The sequence below is a fragment of the Lucilia cuprina genome, chromosome 6 (genome assembly GCF_022045245.1).
Source record: "Lucilia cuprina isolate Lc7/37 chromosome 6, ASM2204524v1, whole genome shotgun sequence".
Lineage (NCBI taxonomy): Eukaryota > Metazoa > Arthropoda > Insecta > Diptera > Calliphoridae > Lucilia > Lucilia cuprina.
Window position 1 is genome coordinate 16670032 of NC_060954.1, and position 13493 is coordinate 16683524.

Here is a 13493-nt window from a genome sequence, read left to right on the forward strand (position 1 = left end):
CAAAAGATCAGTATTTTTTTCGAAAATTAAAGTTTAAATAAAAATTTACCATTCATGCCACCAGCAGCCTTATCCTTAGCAGCCTTTTCCTTGGCTTCTTTCTCTTTCTTCTCCTTTTCTTTCTTTTCCTTTTCTTTGCGTTCCTTCTCCTCCTTTTCCTTTTGTTTCTTATCCTTTTCAGCCTTTAGTTTTTGTTTAGTTTAGAAAAGAGAAAGTTTTTAAAGAAATTATATATAATTTGCATTGAAAGTTATATCGTTTGATAACATTAAGACATTAAAGCTTTTAAGCATGCTTTCATACAAAATATGAGAGAAAATTAAACAAACAGAAAAAAACACAAAAACTAAAAAAGCTTTTTTTTGTTTGAGAAAGCAAAATAGATAACTGAGAAGAGTTTAAAAGCATTATAAAGAGCGAGTAAGTAGCCATAAGAGAGTTCTAAGAGAATATTCAAAGCTTTCAGATTTAACTATATATTATTTAAAGAAAGTTTTTTCAAGCTCTTTTAACTCTTTCTAATACAATATCCAATATGATCTAGATCTCAAATGTTCTCCTCAAATATTTTCTTATACATATCTCTTTTCTTATATTTTTTGTATCTTTAGATTCATTTGATCCGGCTACTTGATCATCTACTTGCAGATTTGATTTGTTTTCAATTAAGTCTGAAAATATGCCCCAGCAGAGTTCTGTTTTGTGTTTTAATGGAAGGTAAGGTCATATATCTTTACATCTACTTCTCAGATGTTTTCTAAAGCTGATAAAGATATTGCAAAAAGTGCTTCCTTTACTTCCTCAGATCCACATATATAAAATACCTACTTGATCAGCCACGTTCGAATTCAAACAGTCTGTAACTAAGTCCGTATTATACCATAATACAGACCTTTACTTTGGACATAGCAAACTCAAATATGTATATCCCAACTTGTTAAGACTCTTCTAAAAGACTTACTTGATCAACTATTAATGCCCTATTTGATCAGTTCGAAATCGGCCTCATAATATAAAAGAGAGATATCTTATAAAGATCCAAAGACAATGACACAAAACAGGTTCTTTTCATCAATGTGATATTTGTTTAATTAGAATACGGCAGAGATCTATGCCGCGTTTCGAAGGACCTCGACCTCTAGATTGTTGTTTTTAATGTGTTCTAACGTTTCTATGCCACGTTTCGAACAACCCCGATCTCTAGATGATTGTTTAAAATGTGTTCTAACGTATGTTTAGATGCGTAAACAGTTGTTTAGATCCATTTAAAAGTTCCACTTGATCAATCACTTCTAGAACTGATCAGTATTTAACTAATACTTATATAAATGGATATCTACGGAAACTGATACCTCTAGATTTTTACCTCAAAGATTCGAAGAACCTCGACCTCTAGATCGTTGTGTTAAATGCGTTCTAACGTTTGTTTGGATACTTAAACGGTTTGGGTCCATTTAAAAGTTGTACTTGCTCGATCACTTCTAGAACTGATCAGTCTTTAACTAATACCTATATAAATGGGTATCTACGGCACCTGATACCTTTAGATCTTCTCTTTAAAGATTCTCTTGTAAAAATCCGTCATAATTTGTTCACAGACTTGTTCAGATTCGTGTAAGAGTCCTACTTGATCTACAACTTCCTAATATTATTAGATTTTATCTTACACTTAAACTGGTTCTATTCTTATCATAATAAAAACAAAATATTAATGGATTATATAGTTAAACGATATATTAGTACACGCCTATTAGAGAATTATTAACTAAAGATGCCGATTTCATATTCATCTCGGTAATAGAGATGAAATACTTGGGAGTCTGTTCAGATTCCCTAAACTATAAAGCTTAAAATTGACTCTTATTTGTTAAGATTGTATCAACTGATCAGAATCAATTTGATAACTTTCTAATCTTATAAATGGTTTAAAGATGATCTTGCGAGCTCCCACTTTCTCCCTATCTCTCTCGTCAAAGAAGCTTTAAATGGGGCAACATTTTAACTTTTCATTCTTAACTTAAAATTTGCTAAATATCGGTTTAACTATTTAGACTACAAAGACGCACACTTAGTTCCTGTTGGTCCCTTTGTATCGATCTAAATATAGCCTATATCCTACAGGTCTAAATATAATCTAAATTATCCGCTCTTGCATTCTCTCTCTCTCTCTTAGTTATATTCCACCATAATAAGAGCGGAACTTTTCAACTAGCTCTCAATAACGCTTTTAAACTCTTTCGAAACTTTTAAAATAATTTTTGTTTTATAAATATTTCTTACAAAAAATATGAATAATTTTATTTTTTTGAATTAAATTTAAATGCAACTTGGATTTGTGTGTGTATATGTAAATAGTGTTGAATTTGTGTTGAAAAAGTTTGTATGTAAATATGTTCAGTATAGAAATTAAAATGTGTTTTATGTTTTATTAGACAATTTTGAAACAAAACATTAAGAGAGAACATATATAGTATAAATGCCAATTATGGTAACAAGGACTCACACAAATCCTATTTATAAGTTAAAATTATTTAATTTTATGGTTATTATATGTAGAAGAATAAGCTTGAAGTTTTGTTAATTAAACGTTTATTAAAATATATTAAGCAAAAGTTAATTAAAAACATTTAGAGCTTTTATAAGGAATACATTTTAACAGACATATAGAAACCATTTAAGAGTTTGAAAAGGGAGATATATTTTGTATGTATATAGAGTTAAACATTAATATATTTACATAATTAGTATTGAATATATCAAAATAAACGACGAATCATTTTAAAATATTGAATTGTTATTTTTTACATTTTTCAAATTTCGGAAGAGGGCGATTGGAATTTGCATTTAATATTGAAACTGTTTCATCGGAACTGTTTCCATTAACGAAAGTCTTCTGTCATTGATTAATAATATTATCCAATCTGAATAATGTTTTTCAAAAATTTCCTATTCCAGGTCGCACTTTTCGATATTTGTTAAGTGAAAAAAAGCATTCAATATTTTTGATATATAAAAGATTTTAAATAACATTTAAATGTTAGGTTATATGATATGAATTAGATATTTTATTATTGAAAGTTATAAGAAACAAATTAATAGAAAAAAATTAAAAAAAATCTAAATTTGGAAACCATAAAGTAAATCAAGAAAAAAGTATAATTTGTATATAAGTTCCACAACTAGTTCTAGAACGCATGTAATTAAAATGGACTCAACGTTACGAATCTGTGCAATATTAGCAAACTGGTGGATATTGTTGTAGTGTATCAGTTTAGATGCTGTAAGTTCCAGTCTCCAGAGTGGAACAAACAATAGGTCTGACAGTAAGATTAACTTCCCATACTTCCCATACTAACCTAACTAACTAACTAACTAACTGACTAACTAACTAACTAACTAACTGACTAACTAACTAACTAACTAACTAACTAACTAACTAACTAACTAACTAACTAACTAACTAACTAACTAACTAACTAACCAACTAACTGACTAACTAACTAACTAACTAACTAACTAACTAACTAACTAATTAACTAAATAACTAACTACTTAAATAACTAACTAACTAAATAAATAACTAGCTAACTAACTAATTATCTAACTAATTAACAAGCTAACTAACTAACTAATTAACTAACTAACTAATTAACTAACTAACTAACTAACTAACTAACTAACTAACTAACTAACTAACTAACTAACTAACTAACTAACTAACTAATTAACTAACTAACTAACTAACTAACTAACTAACTAACTAACTAACTAACTAATTAACTAACTAACTAACCTTATAACTAACTAACTAACTACCTAACTAACTAATTAACTAACTAATTAACTAACTAACTAACTAACTAACTAACTAACTAACTAACTAACTAACTAACTAACTAACTAAATAACTAACTAACTGACTAACTAAATAACTAACTAACTAACTAACTAACTAACTAACTAACTAACTAAGTAACTAACAAACTGACTACCTAAATAACTAACTAACTAACTAACTAAATAACTAACTAACTGATTAACTAACTAATTAACTAACTATCTAAGAGGATTGTCTTCCCCAACTGCTGCTGAATGTAAAACATGTTGCGAACAACTGAAGACCTGAAACCACAAATACAAGCCTATGCAAAATGATCGACGGCGCAACCATTTCTGGTCGGCAGCGGCGGTTTATTATAGAAAATATCGGCGGTGGCGAAATTCAGTTCGTTTAAATTGGTTAAATTTTTTTCTTCAACATATGTGCGATTCCAATCTTTATCAGCGGCTACGTTTTAGACGGCTTAGCTTTTGTGCCGAAAGAAGTCGGCGGCGGTTCGGCTGTAAAACATTACTTACATTTGAGCCTCGTCTCGACTTGTATCTCAGCCTTAAACTCCGTAAAAGTACTTTACGATTTCCAACATTAAGTTCATTCACATTAATAATTCTTCTATTGGTTATCAAGAATTAGAAGTGATTCCGTTTACATGCATTCTAGAACTACTTAGTTTACAAATACTAAAACATTTCCAGGAAATTAAGTTTTCCTTTCTTGAAGTATTAAAACTTTTTAAACAAAAGATCTTATTTCTTAAGATCTTAAGAGAAAAAAAGGACTACAGAGTTGAATTTTGAACAAAACAAAGAATTCGATCAAATTCAAAAACCAAAAATTTTCAAAATATCAGAAAAAAGGTATCTACAGCAACTCAAAAAAAGCCTCAAAACTTAAGAAATGAATCCAACTAAAGATTTACTTCAAAAAAAGGATGAAAACTAAAATTCAAAACTAAAGAGAAAAAGAAAAAACCAAAAAAAAAATATTTTTAAAAGTGAAAAAAGTTGAAAGAAAAAAAATTATGTAGAATGTAATAAAAGCAGAAATGATAGAAGATGTTAACCTGATCATCAGGGCCCATAAAGGCGGCTGCTGCAGAGGCAGCATCGGCCGCAGCACCGGTATTAGTCTCGTAATCACCTTCGAGGGAACTCTGCGAAGAAGCCGAAGCAGTACCAGTGCTAGATTCACGTATCAACTAAGAATATTAACCATAATTGCCGGCATATAATTTGGTGAAACGCACACACACACACACACACGCAGAGAGAGAAGGCAGAATAAAAATACCACAGCAACAGTAACGTATTGGGTATAACGTGTTTAGTTCAAGTTCAAAAGGAGTAAGTAGAGTTTAATGGAGAGTATTATATAGGTTGGTTGGTGTATATTTTTATGATTTTGTAGAGGGAAAAACGGAAGAAAACGCGTTTTAAAGCGTGTTATATTTACGAAAGTGTTACAATTTGTTGATCACAGGTGTAGGTGTAAGTTGTGTTATAGGTTGTGTAAGGAGTTGCAGTGAAAAAACAAAATATATAAATGCAGGATTAGTGTGTGTTTAACAGTTTAGTGAAATTTCCAAAGAGTAACAAAACAATCAAACCGTTTTCAAAAGGATTTAAATATTTTTGTCGTAAATAAATTAAGAAAAAAATAACAAAATAGGGAATAGAAATCAAAGGTTATTTAGAAAAAAGTTAATCCATATGTTCGTTTCAAATATGAAAACAGAAAATTAAAAAATATGTTTTAAAATTTTCTTAAAATCTAATGATTTCATAACATTTTCTTTTGAAGTTGGGGGAGGGGGGGTTTGTGAAAGAGAAGAATAGCAAAGTTAAGCTTAACTTACCTTATCCTTTTTATCCTTTTTCAAAGGACTGCGGCTGCGTGGTGAATCCAAATCGGGTATATGCTCAGGAGGATGACCCATGGTATGACGTTTCTGTGAATCCTTTTCTTTTTCGGCCAAAGCCAAAGCTATCAAAAGAAAACCCGTAAAAATAATCAAAACCCAAGAGCAAATACTTCAATTACTCACCATCCATAGACCTAGAGGTCAAACGTCTGCCAGACAAACTTCTATCGAATTTAGGAGCCTCACGATCTACCGGATTCTTGCGACTCTCATACATGGTACGTCCCGAGTAACGATATTTGGAACCAAAACGTGGAAACAGTGTAGATTTGTTTGGTGGTTCTGGTGTCATCAAACGGAAGAAGGTATGATGCTCTACACATGATTTCCATAGCTTTTTCGCTGATCTATGATTGGCCAACTTAAAGCCAATGGTAACCTCATGCTGTTCAAACTCACCGGGACGTATTTTAATATAGAAATGATGACGTTTATAGGAGATTTTCAAAATTTTGGGCCAAGCAAAGCGATTGATGCGTAATCTGAATGAAAATAGTAAAATATATTAAGATTTGGTTTAAGAAAACTTCTTTTAAGCAAAACACACTTACTTGTCTCTGTACACCAATAAACCGGAGGCACAAACGCCCAACATGATGTCTACGCCTTCGGAATCCTTAGCTGGATGTAAATCTACACCATACATGGCCAATTTCTTGGCATTTTCCAAATAATGTAATTCAGCTTCAGCTGGTGATTGACCCCTGTTATAAAAAAGAGAAATTTTCATTAGTTTGATTCATTAGTTAAACTTCAAATTTCCCCTAACTGTTGCGGTATTAGAAAATTAAGGAACTAAGACTATAAATGGATTTATAATAAAACTTTAGAAAAATCTCTAAGTACTCTGAGGTTCCAGGACCTTAAAGTTCGTATTCATATTTTGGTTCTAGTACGGGTTCAAATAGAACTAATTCAGACACTAGAGCAGATAAAATATAAAACTATTGTTATCGCCTTAACTTCTAAAGTATGTTTTGTATAGTATAGTCATGATTCTTAAGTACTTCTAAAAAGTTTTCCGGTAACTATATCTATGAAATAAATTCCTTTTCAATTAAGAAGCTGAAAATACCAGATCTTTCTTGTTCATAGTTAACCGGCAGCCTAAAGAAATCAGTAAAGTTCCTTAAAAATGTGTATTATCCTTTCAAAATAGAATCTAACGCATTTTTATAAAACAAATGTCAACTTTATATACCTCCTCAGAACTAGTTCCGATAAATAGCTTATTCTAGAACCATTCCTAAAAAAATGGATGTATTTACGAAAGCTGTTCAGGAACTAGTTCCAAGGATTACAATTTCTAACAAAAATCAACGATTTATGACACCTGAACAGGTTCTGAAAAAAAGAACTAATTCTTGAACTGTTTTAAGAACGAGTATCTATTTTCTCCTAAACTAGTTCATGGGGTGATAATTTCTAACAAAAATCATCGCATTTCGCTTATACTGAACTGGTTCTGAAAAAAAGAACTAGTTCTTAAACTAGTTTTTAAGAGCAAGTATCTGTGTTCAACATAAATCATTGATTAATGAGCCCTGGACCGATTTATAGAAGAAATATCGTTTCCTTTACAATTCCTGATACTACGGAAGTGCACATTTTTCTACTGATATATATCCTTAGGTGACAATTTCTAACAAAAATCATCGATTAATGATCCCAAAACAGGCTTATAGAACAAACATCGTTCCATTACGCTTTCAAAGAACCAGCTCTAAAAAAAGAACTAGTTCTTAAACTGATTCTACGGAAGTGCACATTTTTCGACTGATATAGGTCCTAGGGTGGTAATTTCTAAAAAAAAATATCGATTAATGATCCCAAAACTAGATTATACAACAAATATCGTTTCCATTACGATTTCAAAGAACTAGCTCTAAAAAAAGAACTAGTTCTTAAACTGATTCTACGGAAGTGCACATTTTTCTACTGATATAGGTCCTATTGTGACAATTTCTAACAAAAATCATCGATTAATGATTCCTGAACCGGGATATAAAATAATTATTCTTTCCATTACGATTCCAAAGAACTAGCACTGAAAATAACTAGTTCTTGGATTGTTTTTACGAAAGTTTTTTTACGAAAGAACTAGTTTTTGAACCAATTCTAAGGGAATGTAAATACTTTCTAAAACTTCCTCTGAACTAGTTCACAGGGTGAACTAAAATCGAATATATAACACCTGATTAGAACAAGTTTTGAAAGTGTAGCGAGGAACCCTAAAGCATCTTTAAAACTAGTTCCTAAACTGTTCCTAGAAAGTTAACAGAAGGTTATGCTAGTACTGAGAGTAAAAGAACTTGTTCTTTCGTGAGTGAACTAGTTCTGAGAGTAACAGTTCTAAAGAAAAATAATCGTCTAAAGAATATCCTTAAACTTTAATTTCTACTCACTTGTGTGTCTTATGTAAATCCATAACTTTATCCTCTAATTCGGTACTCTGATTGGGAGCAATTTTGAAATCTTTCAAATAATTACGATTCGGCATATCCTTGGGATCATAATCGCCCATTTCAGATTGCACCAAATACGAGCCCAACAAAGCATGAGTAACGAAAGTACAGGGTAGACGTCCCTCTAAAATATCATTGCGTACTTGTAGACACAAATGATAACGGGTAATGTCCTCTTGCAATTGAGATGGCTCAGGAGGATAGAACTTCACGGCAAAATTCAAAGTCCAGGGATCGGTACGGAAAAATTTTGAAACTGGTTTATCCAAATCCAACCAATTTCGAGGATCTGTGGGTGTTTCATAGGTAAGACCAAAATAGTCTTTCTCCAAGATATTAAGACCAGCACAAATGGAATTTAGTAAATCACGGCCCTTGGCTTTGCGCTGGAATTTTTATGAACAGAAATTAATAGAAATTTATAAAATTTTTGATTAAAAGAAACTTACATCAATGGTTACATCCAAAATGGAACCATCCAATAAGGTAATACGAGCCAAAGCCGCCTTAGAGTTATTGGCAGGTGACTTTTTACCCTTTGTGGGGGTTTCCGTTTCTGCGGCGGCTGCTGTTTTAGTTTCCGCCGGCATTTTGATTACTTTTACTGTTTAATACTCCTTCAAGTTGTTAATACAATTAAAAATTTTGCAATTTTATTAAATTAAATTTATGCTGCAATAAAAGAGAAACGACAAATGGATTAATTTAAATTGACATTAACTGTTTGAAATCTGTATTTAAACTATATGGCTTTTAGTATAAAATGATTTAATCTGATGTGTTTAAAATAGATTAAAATTTATTTCAATTAAACCGAGATAAAAAAAGAAACAAACTATATGAGCAATACTTTCAAGTGATGTGTCATTTGAACTTCAGACGTTTAGTCCAGTCATCACAGAACTGAAATAAAATACAGTTAAATGTTTTTGTTTTTTAAATCATTTTATTAAATGCTGTCATATTTACATCGCCACCAACCAACCAACCAACCACCACCACAAGTCAATTGTGAGGGATTATATTAAGTACAGTGGGATTCACAAGAAAATGCATTCGATTTATTGTGAATTAGAGAAGTGACCTAGACAAGCCTTAATGAATCATTAATTGGGTTCTATTTTTACAAATAACCTGCAGAGAGGTTATTACACTATCAGTCTAAAAGTCTTGGGTTCAATTTCCATTTGGAAGTCTGGCGAAAGAGTAAGGTAGTTAGGCGGATCACATGTGAGAGGTCTGGTAGTTAAGTGTTATACTCTATTAGTAGTAAGGCTCTGGGTTCAATTCTCATTTGAAACTCTGACAGAGGAGCCTAAGTTTCGGACAGACATACTAACTAACTAACTAACTCTAGCTAACTAGTTCAGTTCTAGTTCAGTTCTGGTTTAGTTCTAGTTTAGTTCTAGTTCAGTTCAAGTTCAGTTCTAGTTCAGTTCTAGTTCAGTTCTAGTTCAGTTCTAGTTCAGTTCTAGTTCAGTTCTAGTTCAGTTCTAGTTCAGTTCTAGTTCAGTTCTAGTTCAGTTCTAGTTCAGTTCTAGTTCAGTTCTAGTTCAGTTCTAGTTCAGTTCTAGTTCAGTTCTAGTTCAGTTCTAGTTCAGTTCTAGTTCAGTTCTAGTTCTAGTTCTAGTTCTATGTTCAGTTCTAGTTCAGTTCTAGTTCCAGTTCTAGTTCAGTTCTAGTTCAGTTCTAGTTCAGTTCTAGTTCAGTTCTAGTTCAGTTCTAGTTCAGTTCTAGTTCAGTTCTAGTTCAGTTCTAGTTCAGTTTCTAGTTCAGTTCTAGTTTCAGTTCTAGTTCTGTTCTAGTTCAGTTCTAGTTCAGTTCTAGTTCAGTTCTAGTTCAGTTCTAGTTCAGTTCTAGTTCAGTTCTAGTTCAGTTCTAGTTCAGTTCTAGTTCAGTTCTAGTTCAGTTCTTTTCAGTTCTAGTTCAATTCTAGTTCGTTCTTGTTCAGTTCTTGTTCAGTTCTAGTTCAGTTTTTAGTTCAGTTCTAGTTCAGTTCTGGTTCAGTTCTAGTTCAGTTCTAGTTCAGTTATGGTTTCAGTTATAGTTCATTTATAGTTCAGTTATAGTTCAGTTTATAGTTCGGTTATAGTTCAGTTATAGTTCAGTTATAGTTTCAGTTCTAGTTCAGTACTAGTTCGGTTTTAGTTCAGTTTTTAGTTCAGTTCTAATTCAGTTCTAATTCAGTTCTAGTTCAGCTTTAGTTTTTATACTAGTCCCGTTACAGAATGACAGAATGAATACCCCGAGAAGGAGGAGGCAATGACAAACATAGTTTAGTCAACAGAAAAGAGATCACTTGGAACCAGTCATCACATTAACTACAGTTATATTTACGAAATAGGTGTGCTGGACAAAAGCAGAGTCAAATTAAACTTTCACGATTCTCCAGTTCTAACGTCTAACTCTAAATGCTCAATTTCCCAGATTGATACCATCTCCAGGAGTTTTCTTTTAAACAAAAGTAAAACAAGTTTCCAATTAGATGAAGTAGTTTTTATTACAAAATTCTTTTAAATAACTACTTTTCTTCACCACTGTATTGTGGCTTAGATATTTTATTGTAAAAAAAACGAATATTTATATTCTGATGACCGCAAATTGTTATATCAAGTGTGAATTGCTGCAATGTCTACTATTTTTTTTCTAAAGCTTCAATAAACGTTTAAATTTCATTTCAATATTCTATTGGAATAAAATAATAATTTATTTATCGATAGCCAATTTGCCGCGGGTTTATTGAAAAAATATAAAACACACATAAATACAAAGTAAAAACATTGATGCGCCACTGTGATTCCCTCTTTGATAGCGTTGTATGACAAATATTTATATGAATTTAAAGCAGCCATGAATTAGTTCTAGAACCACACAACTCTGCTAGAAATTATAAAAAGCGTTGTTGACAGTCGTTCTATAAAATGGTTCTAGGACCGGTTAATTTATCTATCAAAATTGTCGGCATCGTTCAACTTAAATATTTAACACAACGTCAGATATTTAACAGAGTAATTATTAACATTAACAAGTTTCTGACCGACTCCAAGGCGCCACCCTTTTACACCTACATTATTACATTAGTAGACCTCTTCTACATTATATCCACACTTCTAACCTCTTAACCCCTTCTTCAGTTCAAACAAACAAAATTACTCAGAAAAATTGTTTAACAATTCTTTGAAACACAACATGTCTTTGTGTAATTAACACAATTTTGTATTGTTGCTAAATAATTAACTGTAAATTGGGTTAATTTTGAGACCTTTGTAAAGATTTCTTTTTAACTAATTGAAACTCATTAAGTATGAAACATCAATGCTGTCATCATCAGTATTCTAGACGTTAACATCACCATTTTGCTTAGGTGGGAACGAATGAACTTGACATGTTTGTCGAAATATTCCTAAGGATGAATCGAATTAAACCCGTGTTGTACCATAGACAAATACATTGACATAAATTTCGAACAGAATACCTCCTAGAACAGAACTAGAACAGAACTAAAACAGAATTAGAACAGATTTAGAACAAATTTAGAACAGAACTAGAACAGAACTAGAACAGAACTAGAACAGAACTAAAACAGAACTAGAACAGAACTAGAACAGAACTAGAACAGAACTAGAACAGAACTAGAACAGAACTAGAACAGAACTAGAACAGAACTAGAACAGAACTAGAACAGAACTAGAACAGAACTAGAACAGAACTAGAACAGAACTAGAACAGAACTAGAACAGAACTAGAACAGAACTAGAACAGAACTAGAACAGAACTAGAACAGAACTAGAACAGAACTAGAACAGAACTAGAACAGAACTAGAACAGAACTAGAACAGAACTAGAACAGAACTAGAACAGAACTAGAACAGAACTAGAACAGAACTAGAACAGAACTAGAAAGAACTAGAACAGAACTAGAAAAGAAATAGAACAGAACTAGAACAGAACTAGAACAGAACTAGAACAGAACTAGAACAGAACTAGAACAGAACTAGAACAGAACTAGAACAGAACTAGAACAGAACTAGAACAGAACTAGAACAGAACTAGAACAGAACTAGAACAGAACTAGAACAGAACTAGAACAGAACTAGAACTAGAACAGAACTAGAACAGAACTAGAACAGAACTAGAAAAGAACTAGAACAGAACTAGAACAGAACTAGAGCAGAACTAGAACAGAACTAGAACAGAACTAGAATAGAACTAGAATAGAACTAGAATAGAACTAGAACAGAACTAAAAGAGAACTAGAACAGAACTAGAATAGAGCTAAAACCACACCAGAACGGAACTAGATCGGAACTAGAACAGAAGTAGAACTAGAACAGAACTAGAAGAGAACTAGAAGAGAACCAGAACAGAACTAGAACAGAACTAGAACAGAACTAGAACAGAACTAGAACAGAACTAGAACAGAACTGGAACAGAACTGGAACAGAACTAGAACAGAGCTAGAACAGAACAAGAACAGAACAAGAACAGAACTAGAACAGAACAGAACAAGAATAGAACAAGAACAGAACTAGAACAGAACTGGAACAGAACTAGAACAGAACTAGAACAAAACAAGAACAGAACTAGAATGGAACTAGAACAAAACTAGAACAGAACAAGAACAGAACTAGAACAGAACTAGAACAGAACTAGAACAGAACTAGAACAGAACTAGAACAGAACTAGAACAGAACTAGAACAGAACTAGAACAGAACTAGAACAGAACTAGAACAGAACTAGAACAGAACAGAACTAGAACAGAACTAGAACAGAACTAGAACAGAACTAAAACAGAACTAGAACAGAACTAGAACAGAACTTGAACAAAACTAGAACAGAACTAGAACAGAACTAAAACAGAACTAAAACAATACCAGAACGGAAGTAGATCGGAACTATAATAGTACTAAAACAAAACTAGAACTTAACTAGAACAGAACGAGAACAGAACTAGTTCTGTTCTGCCTATGGAACACTCTTTTTCATACAAATAAATTAAAATTTCACCCAAAACCATGTTTATGAACAAATAAGTAAGTAAGTGGTTTTCCTAATTGTTGAATCTTTAAATATTTCTTTTATACAACTTTTTTCTGTTACTTTGGCATTAAATTGAAATGACCCATATGGTGGATCTTTAATTAATACACAACTATAACTTGCAACATTTTGTTATGTTATTTATCAATAATACACTTTTATGTATGTGCAACATCTCCATACAATGGAAAAGAATATATGACTTTTTTCTATATAAGTGCTACA

The 13493-nt window shown here is 31.9% G+C and overlaps 1 protein-coding gene across 5 annotated transcripts in view; it reads right to left on the reverse strand.

Annotated features, from left to right (window-relative positions):
- LOC111677581 (protein 4.1 homolog) overlaps window positions 1–13493 on the reverse strand; it is a 94402-nt gene that overhangs the window by 14623 nt on the left and 66286 nt on the right. For 4 of the 5 annotated variants that reach the window (XM_046954997.1, XM_046954996.1, XM_046954994.1 and 1 more), the window contains exons 3-9: window positions 8677–8899; window positions 8168–8613; window positions 6314–6466; window positions 5886–6244; window positions 5697–5824; window positions 4905–5039; window positions 50–182 (exon numbers count right to left, since the gene is read on the reverse strand). In XM_046954997.1, the coding sequence (XP_046810953.1) occupies window positions 50–182; window positions 4905–5039; window positions 5697–5824; window positions 5886–6244; window positions 6314–6466; window positions 8168–8613; window positions 8677–8817 (1495 nt within the window). In that variant the 5' untranslated portion in view covers window positions 8818–8899. The remainder of the gene's footprint in view (window positions 1–49; window positions 183–4904; window positions 5040–5696; window positions 5825–5885; window positions 6245–6313; window positions 6467–8167; window positions 8614–8676; window positions 8900–13493) is intronic. The other variant, XM_046954995.1, reaches the window with a different exon arrangement.